Raw genomic sequence first — 15,626 nt, forward strand, 5'->3', positions numbered from 1 at the left:
AGTAAAGAGGGTCAAAGTGGATGCACCTCCTCCCCAGCGCTGCAGCCACACCAGCATCCCGGTCCCCTTCCTCCTCACCACTACCCTGTACTAAGGGAGTGCGATTTTCCAGGCCCTGGGCAAGGAGCTTCACAAAACCTCTTGACCTCTCCCTGCACAGCGACCCACTCGAATGGATACCAATATCCTAATCTCAAAGGTGCAGAAGTCGAGGCATGAGAGTATACGGCCAGCTAGTGCAGGAAAGTTGGCGCCTGCTCAACGCCATTGGGGTGCTTTTCTGCCCAGCACCCCCCAAGCATTTAACAGGGCTTCCCCTGGCCTGGAATGCCTCCCCAGACCCCCCTCCTAGAGAGCCCCAGGCCCTGGGCCCCTGCTGAGTCCAGCCCTCCTGCTTCCTCTCCTGGCAGCAGGCTGAGCCCTGCCCACTTGGGCAGGTCGGACAGGGTCTGGCAGCTGGCCCTGTGCACGTGGGACCTCACACACGCCCCAGCCGTGCGGCGCAGATCTGGCCGGATGGCCCTGCCCTTCAGGAGCCTTGAGACCTCTTACCCTCAGCAAAAGAGTCATTAAAAGGCAGGGACACACCCATGAAAGGGCTCAGGAGAGGAAATCCCACGGGCTGGACATTGCTGACTCTAGGATGGCTGTGAGCATTAAACAGAGTGTCACACGTGCACTTTGGGCACATAGTAGGTACTCAACAGAGCTAGTCATTTTAGTAAGCAAATATCATCCAAACACCTACTCTGTGCTGACCTCCTACTTGGACTTTTAAACACACACTTGCTTTCCGAGGATTCTCAGATCATTCTAGACAGGTGAGAACATGGTCCAGTGGGAGGAACCCAGGAGGCTGTGACCGTCTGGGAGCTGGAGTAGGTTTCGCAGCATCAGCGCTCAGAGGAGACGACTCTGTGGAGCGCGTCATTGGTCCAAAGGCCTCCCCACCCCGTCCAAGAGCCAGTATGCCTCCCTTGCAAAGCCATCATTGTTGTGGCCTTTGAAGCAACGTGGGTCCTTAACTCGGTCCCCAAGGTGGCCCCTCGGGGTGTGACTCTGACAGCGTGGAAGAGTCACCTGCAGAGACCCCCAGGGCCCGGTTAGTACCTCCAGTCTCGTCCGGTCCACATCTTTGGGCAGTTTCACACGGATTCGGTTTGTTACAATGAGGGAGTCGTAAGGATAGATCTGTCGGGGAGGAAACCACAGAGTTATCTCAAGAAGCAAGTGTGCACTGTTGCCAAAGAGCTGAGCAGAGGCCACCTGGGAATACATACTTGCGTTCCATCTGACACACACATTTCACAGGGAAAGCACAACAGAAAGGAACTTTAACCTGGGCAGGTGCTGCGCGGCATGGAGAGGTCAGTGTGAGAGCGCGGCCCCTCTTACCTTGTATTCTGTAAGAGAGAGAGCGGAGACCACGGGTCGTTTAGAAAGTGCAAGAACTCTTCTCTAGGTGGACTTAGTCCCGCCCTGGGGGCCCTTGTGTCCCCACCCTGCAGTCGCTGACCAGGCCCAGTCCCTGAGCAGCCTGCACTGGGCTCTAATCTTGGCTGCAGGAGGTGGGCTCTGGGGGCCTCAGCGGAAAAATCCAGAGCAGGGCGTGGCCGGGCTGGAGGCCAGACTGGAAGCTGACGGCACCCTGTGCTCCTCAGCCTCAGTTTCCCACCTACACAGCGGGCATTCCTCGGAAACCTGTGGGGTGTTGTGGAGACTGACATCCCTCTGTGGTCTGACACCCTGTCTCTCACTGTCTTACCCTCTTAACTCTTTACTTCCTCCTTTTTAAACTACTGAGCTTTGCACCCTAGCTTTTAAAACATTCTACTTCCAGACTAAAAGCATCTTATTGAAAAAATAAAATAGTATGGACAGTAGGGCCTCCATGCACACAGAACCCATGGGAAGCAGGGTCTCCACAACCTGGGCCTCCAACCATCTCGGAAGGGAGACCCCGAGTGGACCCAGTCCCTGAGTTTCCCCACATGCCACATGTGGTCCCAGATGTGCCAACTCCAAGGCCCAAGGACTTGGAAAGCCACTTAGAGGGAGTGAGCCACAGCACCCGGATGCTCTGTCACCCGTGTGTGAACCAGTCCATGAGACCCAAGCTCCCCTGTCACTCTCAGGAGTGAGCAGGGGGTGAGCCCTGCCTCCTGCCGGCACTGGCATGTGACCAGGTGGCCACTCTGGTAACACCAACCTCCCAGCAGCCCTCCCAGTTTGAAGCTGCACGACCAGCAAGGGTGTAGGCAGGGTCTGACCTGGCTCCCCTTCCACTCAGACCGGAAGCCTTTTGCCTGCGACTCGGTTTCCCCAAGTGACGCGGAGTGCCTCACCAGCCAGGAGGGGGAGCATCCTGGGAGTGCTGGAGTGGAGGGAAACTGATTCTTGCCTGGCAGAGGCGGGAAAATGAGCACGCCCTCCCGAGGCAGTGCCCCTGCCCAGCAAGTCTGGCACCTTTTGTCAGCAGGCCCCCGCCAGGGCGGTTTCAGAATGAGACTTGTGGAAATTTGTTAGCAACCCCTGCCCCCGCCAGAGACCCACAGGGTCCCCGAGCCGTGTACCTCGCATGCCCCAGCTGGCATCCGGGTCTGCTCCAAACAGGGCCAGGTTGGCATTCTGGAAGAGAAAGAGAGAGTGGGCGGCAAGAAGCAGGTGGCATGATGGCGGGTGGGCGGGGGCCAGGATACGACCCCTCCTCATGGCCTCGGTCCTCGCACAGCCTGGGGAGGAGCGTGTCGGCTGCAGCACAACGGTGGGCCGTGACAGAGGGACGGCAGTGGTTCTGGAAGGGGACATCAGGATGTCGCACCTGTGGGACCGTGGCTGTCATGCTTGGAGGGTTTGCTTATTGGACACCTGCCTGTCTGGTCAACCCTGACACCCTCTGACAGCCGCTGCCAGGTGCCTGGGTCCCCCGCTCTGCAGCTGACGTGGACCACACCGCTGGCTCAGCACCATTCCCTTTGCTCAGGCTGTGAGAGGCACAGCGCTCTGTGGACCCGGGCTGGTGATCTGCAGGGCTTCTGCCCCCTCACACGGTGGGCTCCTGAGTGCAGCTCCTAGAACCCACTGTCCCCAGGTGCTCGGGAGTCCCAGGCTCCACCCTGGGCCCTCTGTCCCCTGCAAGATGCCCAGGGAGAAAGGATGAGCCACAGTTTCCTGGACAAGGCGTTGTCTTGTGGAACTTCTACTCTATTCCCAGAGCTGCACTGGTGCACACAGCTGCGTGTGCGAGTCAAAGTCCACCCACCCCGTGACAAGGGGGGGTGGCGCCCCACCTCTCCAGAAACCATGGCACTAACAGCAGCTCTGTGCATGACTGTTTTGAGGATTAAAGGAGCCTGGTGTCTGTAAAGCCCTGGCACAAAGCCGCGTGTGTTGTAAGCACACCCTACACAGTGGGTGGCCTCTGACAATGACACTCACGGGGTGATAATCTCAGGGCCGTGAAGCTGAGGGCCCTGCCACCTGTCTCAGATGCCCATAGCATTCACCGGCCACTTCACTGTATTGCGACCCTTAACACTTGGAGTTCTCTTTTCCTTCTGCCCACCTGAAAACATCTTCCACACACCCTGCAAACTTCTGTGCAGGGTCCCCATGCTGTAAAGCATTGAGCTGCTGCCGCAGTTAGTCAGTCCCTGTCCTGTTCAGCCCCCGCTCCTTTCTGGCACCTGGTGTTTGCACCACAAGCCACGCTGCTGCAGCAGCTGCCCACAGTAGACAGAGCCCCTTGAAGAAAACATCTCATTCATGCCCAGGACCAGGATCCCCAGCACCTGGTACAGGGTCTGAAATAGGGTCAGGGCTCCTGGCCAGTGCTTCTGAAATTGGGTACAGGGATTCAAGTTCCACAGAGAGAGTTCTACAGCTGAAGAGGAGGTTGTATGTTTAACCCGGTAGGTCTGCCACCAGGGACAGTCACAGCATCGTGCTGCAGTAGGCAGTAAGTGAGGCCCCATGATAGCCCAGAGAGTGCAGGAGCAGAAGGAGACCTCAGAGAGCTCTGAGTCCAAAGCCCTTCATCTGAAACAGGGAAACTGAGGCTCAGAGAGAAGCCAAACCTTCCTGCTGTCCCAGAGCTAGACTCACCAGGCAGGGCCCAGGCTCAAGAGTAGGGTGAGCACAAAGGCCAAGGGTTGGAACTGGTCTTTAAATTGTTTATATTTTGCTCATCATGGAATTTCTTGCATTACTTTGGATTTCTAACAATACTGCATTAAAATGTCTTGATGACTGTGTCTTTTGCTTAGTGCCTCGCTTGCCTCATGCCAATCCTGGCCCTGGACCCTAAGCCAAGGTCCTCTCAATGGCCTCTTGCCTCTGCCGCTTCACCAAAGAACTCTTAGGAGTTTCCAAGAATAATTTTTGAGACATTTTCTCAGTCTCAGACTAGCACCCCCAGGTGAACCTGTACTGGCCAAGGAACCCCCTTGTGTGCTGTGGTCCTGCCGCCTGGCCCGTCTGATGGGAAGAGAAATGCTGCCCCCTAGTGCCGCAGGCCTGCACCACAGGCCGTCAAAACTCCCAGGCCACCTCCTTCCCCTTGGACCGTTGGAAACTCACTTCCTAGCAGCAAAATCAGCTTCCTCTATGTTCGGGCTCTGAGACAAGACAGAGACTCCAGGAGGGAGATGAGCCATCTTCCAGGTGAAGGCGGGGGAACATCGGATAGGTCCAGAGCAAGGGAAGTGGAGTCCACCCCCCCTTCCAAGTGCAAGGTAGGGATGGGCTATACAGAACCTCTCAGGTGCAGGGGCTCTTGCGTTACTGCCTTGGTGTGTGGGCTGGCAGGACAGCCAAGAGTCCAGGGGACACCACAAAGGCAGCGCCACTGGGGCTATTCCTGGCTGACTCCACCATAGTTCCTGATGGAGGCACTGGAGACTTTCAAAGCAACGAGTCATTTACGTCTCCAACTGCACAGCACTCGGTGTGTGCCGGCTGCCCTGCAGACACTCTCCCATCTTCACGGCAACTCTGGGAGGCGGGAAGCATTGTCACCAGTTTACAGATGAGGCTCAGAGAAGTCAAGCAACTTGCCCCAAATCGTACAACAAATACATGGGACTGTAAACATTTGAACCCATGTATTTTATTTTCCAAAAATCATACTGGGACTGCTAACAGGAACTGAGATTGTGGCTGCCACCAGTCTTTTCTTGCTAAAGCGCACACTGGAATGTGCCATCTCACTCAGCAGCCATGTCTATGAAAGTGAGAGGCGGTAGGGACTTGATTTTTAAATAATTACTCATGTGGGAACCATGCTACGGAGCCTATGAAAAGATTTCACAATCATAATGTTATTTTTCCTCAACGTAGCCTCAGGAGGTAAGAATCATTTTTTTTAAAGACTAGAAAATAGAGACTCAAAAAATTTAAGTAATTTGCCCAAAGACAGAGCTGAGATTTGAACTCAGAGCTGTCTGATGCTAATGTGTGTGTCCTTCCCACCACTGCTGTTTGGAAATATCAGACTTCTCTGATTTGTTACAGTTCTCTGTAGTCATATATTTTTTTTTTTTTTTTTTTTGAGACAGAGTCTCACTCTGTTGCCAGGGCCGTGGCGTCAGCCTAGCTCACAGCAACCTCAAATTCCTGGACTTAAGCGATCCTACTGCCTCAGCCTCCCGAGTAGCTGGGACTACAGGCATGAGCCACCATGCCCGGCTAATTTTTTCTATATATATATTTTAGTTGGCCAGATAATTTCTTTCTATTTTTTTTTTAGTAGAGACAGGGTCTTGCTCTTGCTCAGGCTGGTCTCAAACTCCTGACCTCGAGCGATCCACCCGCCTCGGCCTCCCAGAGTGCTAGGATTACAGGAGTGAGCCACCGTGCCCGGCCTGTAGTCATATACTTTTATAAACATTTTATGAACATGTGAAAAACTGATTCGAATGACACAAATTTTTTTCATATACCTATTAAAGTTTGCTGTTTGCACTATTCAATTACTTTCTGTACTTTTTGGTTATTTTTTGATCCATATGTCTTATTCAAGAGTCATATTCAAATCACCTGCCATACTTGTATTTTATCAAGGTGTCTGGCATTGCCATGTTGCTTAATGCACTTCAGTGTTTGAATGCTAAAACTGCTTAATTAAATTTATGCCCTCATCATGAATTAGTGTCCCCTCTTTATACTATTATTAATTCTATTAATTTCTTTTAACCTTAACTTCCACCTTATCTGATATTAGTATTGCCACTCCTGCTTTCCATATATTTGTGATTTTAGTATCTCTCTCTTTTTTTTTTTAAGAGACAGGGTCGTGCTATGTTGCCCAGGCTGGTCTTGAACTCTTAAGCTCAAGTGACCTTCCTGCCTTAGCCTCCCAAGTAGCTGGGACTACAGGGGTGTGCCACTGCGCCTGGCTCATTATTTTACTTCTAATCCTTTAAAAATAATTTTTGAGTATGAATCTTGTAACAATACATACTATTTTTAAAAAAAAAATCCAATCAGTCTCTTCACATTTAGCATCAGGCATTTTCAAAATGGGACTTCTTCAGGGAGCTACCACGAGGATCTGCTGCCAGGCAGTGCTCAGGCCCTTAGTAGCAAACAGGTGGTGATGTCAGAATCATCACCGCCTCATCCGGGGAAACCTGTGGCAGGCGGCTGCTCCCCCGTTCACTTCCTGGGTAGGTTGTGAGCACCTGCCAAGTGTCAGGCGCTGCGGCAGGCCTGGTTATCAGGACATTTTACTGGCCAGTGGGACATATGGCACAGGGTCACCGGACCCTTGTAACAAATTCCTCTTGCAGCAAAACCCAGGAACATTTTTGCCTCGCCTGATAAACTAATTTCCCTCGTCTCTCCAGACAGTGGGAACTGCATAGCTGGTCATGGTTGCCTCTATGCCTTGGCTGTCAGGAAGCTCGGAGCCAAGCTGTGATAGCTTTTCTCATAAAATAGTCCTTTGTTTGTTTTGATATAATTTTCTCTCACAGTTTCTTCCTCTCCTCCTTTGTGATTTCGTGTTAATGGCATTTTGGTCTCACTACATCTGTCCTTTTACTTTAAGCCACCCAGAATCCTTTCTGGAAGTAAAAACAAACCAAGAAACAACCTAACAAATGGCTCTGGAGCCCTGCGGGCCAGTGCCAATGGGGCACGGACGGCACTCGCTGGAGATCTCCAGGGCTGGGGGGGCGGGGGAGTGCGGGTGCTGGGAGTGGCTGCCCTGGACAACACCCTCCTGCTGAGAAACAGGCATAAAAGTACAAAAAAGTCTTCAAAAGAGTGACAAAAATAGGAAAGAACGTTAGCAGGGAGAAAAGAACCCCCGAGCAGTTATCCGTCGCAGTCACCGACCTCCCACATAAGCCTGTGGAAGCTGAGAACCAACCTCCGCGCAGTGACTTCTGCCTTTACCGACTCTCCAAGCGCACGCAGAGGGCACGCAGGCCTCTACCCCTCTCCTTCCCACCCCGTAGGCTGCAGGAGGAACACATTCGCCGAGGACTTAGGGCTGAATTCCACAAAGCTTAAGATTCTGCTCCTGATGGTTCTGGGAGAGGAAACAAAGACTGTCCTGGCCAGACCGTCTGGGTCAGCTGTTCTCAAACTCTCCAGGGCAGTGGAGCGACTGGGGACCATCACCGTCTTGGCAGATGAGAGAGGCTGCAATCTGTGTCATTTGAGCAGATGCACTGAGAGAAGAAAATTCCTAGGGCATGCACAGTCTGGGCACCAACGACACAGGATGAAAGGAAGTGAAAGCTTTTCTCTGATTCTTCCACATACTCAGGACTTGCCTGGGCTGGGGGAGCACCTTGGCTTGGTCCAGACCATGAACACCATGTTCACCTGCCCACGGTTAGAGAACAGTTGTGCCAGGTGAGAAGAGAACATTCTAGACAGCTTTCCCACTGCCCTCAGGACCCCAACACTGAGCTTCGGCCGGGATTTACATGTCCTGGTATCAAAGGGGTCCTATGGACATTGGTCCAGCTTTCTTGAGCTCCCTGCTCTCCGTGTGGAAGATGCAGGGTGAACAAATCCTTTGAAGAAAATTTAAAGAAGCATGCCACATGCGTGTCCCCGACTTGGCCCATTCCAGAACAGGAAGAGTGGTTAGTGGGGTGGGGGTTGGGGTTCACTAGAATTAAACCATGCAGAGGTGGCCGGGCCTGGGGGAGACCCAGGAGGCTGGGCCTTGCACAAAACAGCGGGTCAGACAGAGCCCAAAGACAGAGAACAAACGCAGGTCCAAGAGGATGCCCCGTAGCTCCTGGAGATGGCGGCCTATGGCCTTGACCCTGGGAACAGGATACATCCAGGGGAGGCTGCCCTGGGTCACACACTTATTGCCAGGACTGTTCCAGTTTCTTATGGGCCTCTTTGGGGAAGTGAATCGCCTTCGTGTGTGGAAAAATGTTCTCAGACTGGGAAGAGGCTGCCTTGGGCAGTGGAGGGTCTCCTAGGCCATGCATGCGTGCATGTGTGTGTACGTGTGGGGGGGTGTGGGGGTGCGTGTGTGTGTGCACGTGTGGGTACGTGTGTGTGTCAGGGGCTCTGGTGCCATCAGGCCTTTCCCACCCCAGGGATCCTCACTGGAGACCTGGTGACACTGTAGGAAGAGGATGAAACACAGGGACTAACTGTCCCAGGGCATTTCATGAGCCAAAGTGAGCCAAGTACCAGCTTCCTGGCCTGGAACACCACTGGCCACTCTGCAGGGACAGCCAGGCACCAGATGATCTGGCCTGACATTCAGATGTCCCGATTCAGAAGACTCAGGACAGGGGATCCAACCAGACTTCAGCTGAGAGTGGCCAAAGAAAGCCTAACGACGAGTTGGTCCAGGCTATGCAGTCTTGGACAATCATCATAGGTGCTAATGGTACCTAGTGGTGGTCCCAGTAGGGACCACGCCAGCGGGCCTGTGGCATTCCAGCAAGGAAGTGGGCGCTCAGCTCACCCTGGCTGGTGACATGTGATCACCCCTGAAGGCTCTTGTGAGGCTCTGCAGCACAGGAGAGTGGTCAGGAGGGGCTTCCTAGACCTGGGGTTGGTCACTCTGGGTGGTCCCCATCTCCCCTGCCCATACACTGAGGTCCCTGGGCCTGGGGCGGGGGCAGAGGAAGAGGAGGGTGGTGCCAAGGTCTGGTTCGGTCCTGGTATAGAAAAAGCGGCGGTGACAACAGCAGCCCGGTGGAGTGTCAGGCGGAGGCGGGCAGGGCGGGTCCCGGGGCCTCTCCTCCTGCTGTGTGGTCAGGAAGCTGTGGGGAGCGTGCTCAGACTCACAGCCATCGTTAGTACGCCGGGGAGGGGCGAGTACCTACCCGGTGGTCCAAGCCATTCTTTCCGTGTCCTGGGAGAGAGTCAGACTTGGAATAGGGGGGTCCTGAAACAGACACAGCACAGCTTGGTCACGCGCGCAGACTCGATGCAACCAGGAGGGGTGCGGCCCAGGGGTGGGCTGCCGCCAAGGTGGGCGGGGCGGGACAGGTGACTTGTGGGAGACCCCTGAGGATCATGTCCTGCCTCTGTTGTGACCTCCTGTCCCCAGGCCACCAACTATGAAGCCATGGAGGGGTGATGTCCCTTCAGGACATGGGGAGCACCACGGAGCCTGAACAACAGCCCCGCAGGCCCCGTGCACACTGACAGGCTTGGGGGCCTGGACACCCTCTGATACCCCGGCCAAGCCCCTCACTTTACAGACCAGAAGAGCTGGGGGCTGAGTAAGAAGAAGCCCAGTCGTGGGACCTTGTGGGACAGGTAGGGCTGTGCCATCCCATGGCAGAGGTGGCAAGTGGAGGCCACCACCAACCAAATGGGGCCTGGAGATGCTTTTATTTTTCAAAAAATCTTGAGATGTTTGCAGTTGGGGGATTTCATATTACAGCCCTAACTTCTCACATCTCTTCCAATAACAAAGGGCTCTTGGAAACACTGGCCTCAGTGTCAGGTGGGGCTGCCTTTCCCAGCCCCGCCCACCTACCTGTCACTCTGGCCCTGGCTGGCCTGGGTGGGCCCAGGAGTTTGAGACCTCCCGATTAACCTCTTCAATGCCATGCCAGGGGAGAGCAGAGAGGAAGCTCTGCCGTGACCCTCTGCCCTGAACACCTGCCTGGCTCAGAGGTGGTGTGGGAGCATTCTGGAAGAGAAGGAAATAGCAGAGCCTACCCCCCTGGAGGGCCTGGGACCCCTACACTGGGGTAGGCATCCTTAGGAGGCCTGTCCCAGGTCCCTGAATATCTGTCCTTCCACTAGCCTGTGGGCCCTTAAAAAGCAGGAGTCACATCTGCTTCATCTGGGGGTGTCCACCCCGGCACTGGGCCCAGCACCCAGCATAACAGGCCAACCATGAACAGGGCCAGATGTCCACGCTTGCTCCTGGGAGCCGCCAGGCTGCCGCGGGGGCCTCAGAGAGGACAGCGGGTCATGTCCCTCAATATTCACAAGGCCGTATGTGTCCCCAGGACCTAGGACCGTGCCTCCAAAGGTGAGGCGATGCTGTGCACAGAACTGCCCCACTTCCAGGAAGGCCTCGCTTCTGAGCAATGGATGCTCATCCGGGGCCTTCTATCCACTCCGGGGTTCCTCACTGACTCGACAAGGACAGAGAAAAAATTCCATAAAGGTCACACATGGATACAGGACAGTTGCAGGAGATGCCTCAGCTGGGGGACCTGCCTTGGGGAGGGGCTTGCCATCGGGTGGCCCATGGGAAGGTTCCCGATGTGGGTTAAGAAGGGCCTTTTACAACACCAACACTGAGGTTCTCAAACTTTTCTTAGCAGAGGAATTCCGCTGTCACACGAAATCGTATGTGAACCCCGATCTACAAAACAGACGAACGAGGAGCCAGGAAGGCAGGTGTGGGGAGAGGGGCTGGGGCTAGACCTGCCAGCTGCGCCTGCTCCACTCAGCCTCACGCAGGCTCCTCTAGACACGTGGCCTGGCCAACTCTTCCCATCTCACAGGAGGGAACCGAGGCCCAGAGACATGCAGGGGGCTCCCTGAGGTCACCTCGCCAGGAAGGGGACCCCAGCATGTCAGACGAGGCCTCCTGACTTGCAGTACTAAGGTCCCTCCAGGAAACACCTGCTTCCTAACTTACACGTCAGGCCAAGAGCACAGCCATTCCCTGTGCCTGAACTCAGCCCACCCAGGCTCCCCTGCCACCTCCTCTCAGAAGCCCACGCAGGCCATCCTGCCCTGGGCTCTCTGCTGGGACTGCTCCTGGGGCCTTGAGCATGTCCTCCTCGGGTCTGTCCTCCTCCAGGCTGGCTCATCAGAGGTCAGAGTAACATCTGGACGTTCTAGGTGAGGCCCCTTGTTGGTGGAGGACTGTCCCATGCATCGAGGGACACCTGGCTCACCATGGCACCCTGGGATGCTTTGTAATCAACTGACCAGTGAGCCATCCCCTGGGCAGACAGATCTCCACCAGCTTAGGGTGCATGTCTAGGTGACTTTGCAACTGGGTGGCCCCGCACAAACTTGGGTCCCCTCTCAGAGTCTCAATGTCCCCGTCTGAGGAAGAAAGGGGGCTGGAACCCCCTTCAGCCCTGAACAAGAACAATGAACAAGAGGCCTCTCAAATGGTCAGGCCAGGCCAAAGTCCTCCAGGCCAACAAGATGCTATGTGACCTGCCACATGAGCCCCTCACTGTTCTTCCAACCCACCACCATGACCCCACATGGGGGGGGCACCTGCCCCCCAAATATCAGCACTGTTCACAACTACACCCCCTTCAAGCCTTGCCAGATGCGTCCCCCTCACTATCTGTTATATGTAAACCACATCCCCTACTGCAAGGCACCAATGTAGCTCAAATCCGCCTCTGTCTCCCCACCCTCACTGGAATGTCAGCTCCACAGAACAGGGAATTGCATCTGCTTTGGCCTCTATCCCCTGCACCTAGGATGGTTCCAGAAGACAGCAAGAGCTCTTGAAATACAGATGCTCCTTGATGGACCATGGAGTTATGTCCCATAAACCCCTTGTAAGTTGAAAATGCATTTAATGCACTTAAGCTATTGACTATCACAGCATCGCCTGGCTTGGCCCAGCCTACCTGAAATGTGCTCCGAGCACTTACATGAGCCACAGCTGGGCAAAACCATCTAACACAAACAAACCCTATTTTATAAAACATACAGAACATCTTCTATAATTTACTGAATACTCTGCTGAAGGCGAGAAGCAGACGTACGTACGGTACTGGCACCACAGCTACGTTTCCTACTGAATGCCTACTGCTTTTGCACCATCGTAAAGTCAAAGAATTGTGAAAGTGGACCCCTCATGCGTGCGGGCTGTCAGCCTCTGCCGCTGACCAGACAGCTCACCCGTCTCTGGGCCTTGGCTTGCCCATTGTAAAGTGAGGAAATGGTGCCCCTAGCTGGACGCTTGCCGGTCCCATCAGATACTGTCATGACAGTGACGGCAAATCAGGGAGTCTCTCCTTTTCAACCACTGACTAGGAAACGTGAGCGTGATTTTTTTCCCACCTTGGAAGCACAGAGAAATAAACGGGGAAAAGAAAAAGGCCATTTCTGAGCCAGGCCCCGACCCCTTCCCTCCTGCGAGTGGGAAAAGAAACCCCAAGACAGGTCTGTCTCCTAAGCCTACCTCCCGATGGGTACCGAGACCAGGCCCTGGCCAGGGTGCAGGGTGGGACAAACAGAGACAAACGTGTCCCATCAGACACGGGACTCCACGAGGGGTCTTCACAGGGGAGGGGACATACAGAAGGTGACACGACATGCCAAAGCCACAGGCAGGTTTGGGGGCGAAGCAGCCCTGTGTTGCCTTGGGTGCTGATTCAGAGCTTTTCTCCCCCAGCTCCAAGCTGACCCAACCACTCTCAGCCGCCACCCTCCCACCTCCCCACATTCATCTCATGTGCTGGGATTAGAGGAGAGGGTCTTGGTCCCTTTGGAAGGAGGGATCCTTTCTAGGGACCACTAAGTCCGCTGGGCACTGTGTCCAGCTGGCCAGGGGTTTGTGTTATGCTAACACACTTCTGACCCCTGGGGGTAGGATATGGGGGGACCTCAAAAGAGGGGACAGGACCTCAAGGGCTAGGAATGTGGGACCCCAAGTGCCAGCAGACCTGTCCACTGGGTTCAGGCAGGGGTAGGGTTCACACCACCGTGTCCCTCCCCTGGGGCAGTGGGCCCCATCCTGGAAGGCTCAAGGCCTTCTTCTTATAACAAAAACCAACACCACCCCTTCCTGTGCAGAAATCAAGTTCGTCTATAATATAAACTACTTTACACACAGTCCAGACAATGCCCTATGTGTAATATAAAAGGAAAACAGAAGTCATCTGCAATAAAATAGATATTTCAACATGAAACCCTCTTTGGAGAGGGTGGCAGTGCTTGCTCAGAACCACTGGGATAAGGGGTAGGGGTGTCCCACTGGTTTGTCACTGCCATTTAGTCATCTGGCTTCCCTGCTGGGAAGGGGGCTGGGCCCCTGTCCACCTGGCTCTCGGCTGCCTGGCAGCCTGCCCAGCACACAGCAGGTGCTCAGTAAGGATCTGGTGGAGGGATGGATGAATGACTGAGTGATGAATTCGGGCCTGGGTGAGATGTGGTGATGGTGTCATGGGTGGGGTGAGGCTGCGACCAGGCCCCGTGAGCCTGTGGGGGCGCCCAGGAGGGCAGGTGGCGGCAGGATGCTCGTGCGCTCGCTCCTTCGGCGACTGTGCCTCTCCCAGCTCCCCAAACGCTCCTCTGGCACAGGGGCTGCTCCTCTTCTCTGTGCCCCTCAGCGCCCCGCTCAGCGTCTGGCACAGAGTGGGTGCTCAATAAATACCCGTTGAATTTAACGCATCTCAATTCAACAGACATTTATTGAGCGCCCACTGTGTTGAGCGTCACAATCCTACCTTTCTTGGGCGCGCTACAGATGGACGTCCCAGGGGTGCAGGCGGGTGCGCCACGCTGTGTGCAAACACTCTGTTCAGTAAAAGTCGTGGCAGATGGGACCGGACTCATATCTGGGGCTACGTGGTGAGATTCAAAAGAGCCCTGAGAGCAGAGTGGATGACCCTTGGCCCGTGTGTGCTACCCTTCCTGCCTGAGCTCCTCGTGGGGCTGCAGACTGCAAGATGTGCCTGAGCCGGGCACAACCAGCAGCCTGGGCCTTGCTGCCACTTCCACGCATGTGGGAGACAAGGCAACATCACCAGGACAGAAGTAAAGGCACAATCACATGGTTAGACACTGGGTTTCCTGCTCCAAGGAACCAACGTCGGAAAACCGGGAGAAGGTGAAGGAAGGACAGAATCTCAACCACGGTTGCCATAGCAAGCTGCAGTGACAGAAGGACACACACACACACTGCACTGTCGAGGGCTCTCCCGGTTGAATCACGAATCCCAGCACAGGCAGTCGGATCCTGCAGACCAGGTGTGCCCAGGATGGAAGTGGCCACATTACCACCTGTGTCCGTGTGTGTAGCATGGGATATGAATGTGACAGCAAAGGGCATGGGTGACAAACAGTTCTTGCAGCACTGTGACTGGCCAGTGGAGGCACCTGGCACAACCTCCGGGCCTCACAGGGTCTGCCACCTGCCAGGCTCATGCGCACCCTCAGTCTGGCACTTTCAGATGAGGGGGTGGAGGTCATATGGCAGCAGTGGCAGAGGGCAAGCCCAGGGGGCAGCAGTCTCCAGCCCGGCTTCTCCCACACAGCGCCCCTCCTTCCTCAGCCCTGAGCCAGGCAGGTCAGTGGGCCTCCCTGGGCCAGGAGCTGGCCTCCCCGAGGGAGTCTGGGGAGGTCATTCACATGGCGCCAGACTCACGGCGAGGCCTGTCCACCACCCAGCAAGGGAGGACTAAAAGCTGCAAAATGCCACCTTGAGATCCCCAAACACCCCTTTCTTGGTTCCCGGGGCTCACGCCTCGATGCCAGGACACTGAGCAAGCGGTGGGCTGCCGAGGAAGCTACTGAGCTGGATCAAGAGGAGCTTCTCCCGCTCCAAGCACAGTGCCATCAGGGACAAGTGGGTGCAAAGCGGAGAGGCCACGGTCAGGCCGTGGGTGCCTGGCCCACAGGCAAGCCCTGCTCCAGCGAGGGGCAGTGGGGCAGCGGGTGTCTGCGGGCACAGAGAGGAACTGGAAGACAGTGTGCAGCTTCCCATCCCAGCTGCAGACCTCCCAGGCCCCTGTGGGCGGGACACACGGCCATCGTGGATGTGTCCCTCTCCCTCTGGGGACTTTTTTTTTGATGTGGCCTCCCCAGGCTGACATCAGCCTTGTGCACCGGCTCTGTGATCCCAATATTTAGAGAGCTGCACCCCAGGCGGGGGTGGAGGCATGAAGCGCATACAGACACCTGCTTTACAAAGATCATACACAAAACAATACACCTTTCTTTGTTTAAACTTATTCTTTAACACATTACAATTTCCAAGGTTCTGTGTCTTCACTCTGTCCTCCCACATTGAGACACTTTCACCTTTCACTGGTGAGGCGGTTGACAGTGCCTAGTCATGAGGATGAGGATGAGGATGGAGATGGCAGTCTGTTTACTGAGCACCCGCCATGGGCCAGGCAGAATGCTACCAGCATACCTAGTTCTGTCTCTTAAGGACCCGCCAGGCAGCCAGGCGGAACTAGCCCCCATCA

The 15,626-nt window shown here is 55.1% G+C and overlaps 1 protein-coding gene across 14 annotated transcripts in view; it reads right to left on the minus strand.

Annotated features, from left to right (window-relative positions):
- The window catches only part of ABLIM2 (actin binding LIM protein family member 2), a 146,432-nt gene that overhangs the window by 7,416 nt on the left and 123,390 nt on the right, over positions 1-15,626 (minus strand). For 9 of the 14 annotated variants that reach the window (XM_045528161.1, XM_045528171.1, XM_045528170.1 and 6 more), the window contains 4 exons: positions 9,312-9,373; positions 2,574-2,628; positions 1,396-1,403; positions 1,111-1,191 (listed from right to left, as the gene is read on the minus strand). In XM_045528161.1, the coding sequence (XP_045384117.1) occupies positions 1,111-1,191; positions 1,396-1,403; positions 2,574-2,628; positions 9,312-9,373 (206 nt within the window). The remainder of the gene's footprint in view (positions 1-1,110; positions 1,192-1,395; positions 1,404-2,573; positions 2,629-9,311; positions 9,374-15,626) is intronic. The other 5 variants (XM_045528173.1, XM_045528172.1, XM_045528169.1 and 2 more) reach the window with 1 other exon arrangement.

This window comes from Lemur catta, chromosome 17 (genome assembly GCF_020740605.2).
Source record: "Lemur catta isolate mLemCat1 chromosome 17, mLemCat1.pri, whole genome shotgun sequence".
Classification (NCBI taxonomy): Eukaryota; Metazoa; Chordata; class Mammalia; order Primates; family Lemuridae; genus Lemur; species Lemur catta.